The sequence below is a fragment of the Hipposideros armiger genome, unplaced genomic scaffold, assembly GCF_001890085.2.
Source record: "Hipposideros armiger isolate ML-2016 unplaced genomic scaffold, ASM189008v1 scaffold_1970, whole genome shotgun sequence".
NCBI classification, from domain to species: domain Eukaryota; kingdom Metazoa; phylum Chordata; class Mammalia; order Chiroptera; family Hipposideridae; genus Hipposideros; species Hipposideros armiger.
The window spans coordinates 25,139-27,453 of NW_017733320.1; the positions used below are offsets into that span (position 1 = coordinate 25,139).

General features: G+C 52.6%; 1 gene segment (V, D, J or C); it reads right to left on the reverse strand.

The window, feature by feature from the left end:
- Positions 1-406: 406 nt before the first annotated feature.
- LOC109378421 (immunoglobulin heavy variable 1-2-like) lies at positions 407-980 on the reverse strand. The segment is given in 2 exon segments: positions 407-795; positions 880-980. Coding segments are annotated over 2 exon segments (363 nt in total).
- Positions 981-2,315: the final 1,335 nt, after the last annotated feature.

Here is a 2,315-nt window from a genome sequence, read left to right on the forward strand (position 1 = left end):
CATTCGCACATGTCTGTGGACGTCTGCATTCTCCAATGACTATTTTGGGGGCAGGGACGTATCTCAGGGATTCTGTGTCCTCCGTCCTCCATTCTGCTTCCCGTTGTGACCCTTAGACTGTGATGCAGTTTATCTTCTCTGACCACAGAGAGGGAGCCGCCTGCTCCTGCTTAAAGGAGATTCTGGCATCTTTCAGGGATGCTGTTTAGAGACATCATGTTCCATCCATCATGATGGTCATATTTACACCAAGAAAATAACACCACAGAAAGTTTAGCTACTGTTCTCCTCCTGGGAGCTGCCTTGCCAGCACAGCACTGAAAATATTTCGTATATGATTAATGAAAGCAGTTCCCTTGTCTCTATATCCATAACCCTAAGTCAAAGAAAGGCTGTGCCCAGCTGCCCCTGTCACCTCCTCAGCCCCGCACAGCTGTCCTCTCCCTCAGGGTTTCTGACACTCTCAGGATGTGGCTCATCACACTGTGTGTCTCGCACAGTAATACACGGCCGTGTCCTCAGGTCTCAGACTGCTCAGCTCCATGTAGGCTGTGCTGGTGGACTTGTCCCCGGTCATGGTGACTCTGCCCTGGAACTTCTGTGCGTAGTTTGTACCACCACTGTTAGGGTTGATCCATCCCATCCACTCAAGTCCTTGTCCCGGGGCCTGTCGCACCCAGCTCATAAAGTAGCTGGTGAAGGTGTATCCGGAAGCCTTGCAGGACACCTTCACTGAGGCCCCAGGCTTCCTCACCTCAGCCCCAGGCTGCACCAGCTGGACCTCGGAGTGGACACCTGTGGACAGGAGACAGGAGTGGGTGGAACCCCAGTGACTGGCCCAGGTTCCCTCATCAGCCCAGGGACTGGGGAGCCCCTTACCTGTAGCCACTGCCACCAGGAAGAGGACTCTCCAGCTCCAGTCCATGGTGAGGGCTGTGCTGTCAGGACGTCTGTGGGGGAGCGTGTGGCTGTGGGGCGATGCTCTCAGGGCACAGACATGTCATATTTAACCCCGCCCACCTCAGCTCATTTGCATATTCATGAGCAGAGGGTTTCATAGCTGAAGACTTGGCCCACCTGAGAGACATTGATGACCCAGGGACCATGCTCAGTGGGTGTCTGAGGGTCCACGTCCTAATTCTTGTTGGAGGATATGTGTCCCCTGCCAGGTCCTTGAATCAGTGCAGAGAGAGCCCCTCCCAGTGAGGCTAAACCTCCCCATTACGTGCTCCTCACTGTGAACCCCGCTTTGAAATGGGGATCACCTGAGCCTGTTCTGGGCTTTGACCTGAATGTCTCAATCCTGCAGTTAGTTTGTGTCCACAAATTACGAAAATTTCAGACGGGTAAAACCATCCTGTCATTCAGATCTAGTCATCTTGAAGTGCTAGACACCCCAATTTAAATTGGATATTATTGGCATTGTGTTTGGCAAATTCTTCCAATAAAATAAGATATTTACAGACACTTAACAGTTTTTGCTGAAATCTTGTTTTTGATGTTTTTTTTTATAAAGGGGAAGGAAGCCCCAGGCCCTCAGAGGAAGCCCCTCCCCTTCCCCTCCCCACCTGCTCCTGGGGCTGCAGCCCCTGCTGGGTGGGTCCTGAGCGCCCCCTGCAGCCCAGCCTGCGCCCTGCAGGGAGGGTCCTCTCTGGGCTCACAGGGCGTGGCCTCCAGTGTCTCCTCCAGTGTTAAATGTCTGTGCCCCGACCTCACAATGCTCCCTCAGGGCACAAGTTTGACATCATCTCTAGAAACAGTGACTTGTCCTCACTGAACCCCAATGACTCTGCAGGTTGTCCCCAAGTAAGGCCTTTATGAAACCCCCACTGAGGCCCTTCCCTGAGCTGCCAGATCCACTGACACAGTCCTGAGTCCAGAAGCTCAGGGTTTTGGAGTCCTCTTACCTCTTTTATGTTCCTCTGGTTGAAGGTGATACCTGGGAATTCCTGTATTGTCTCACAGCCCTCCCTACCTCTGCTTGTCAATACATTAGACACACAGAGTATGTGTGATTTTAGTAGTAATGGGCCTGCAAATGTCTTTATACGCTATACCCAGTTCATGGGCCATCCCCCTCTTGGACCACAAGTGTGGGTGTGTGACTTCTCTTGTAGATAAAACCCCAGGAAACGGGCCACATGCACAGACTTGGGAAGAACACACACCCTGACTCTGCTTTTCCTCACAGCCTATGGGACCCGTGCAGATGACCCATGAGATGGGCTAATCTTGTCCCACAGGTTGTCAGAATCCAGGCCCAATCACACTATTGCCCACTCACGGCACCTGCAGTGGGGTCCCTTGGAGAACCC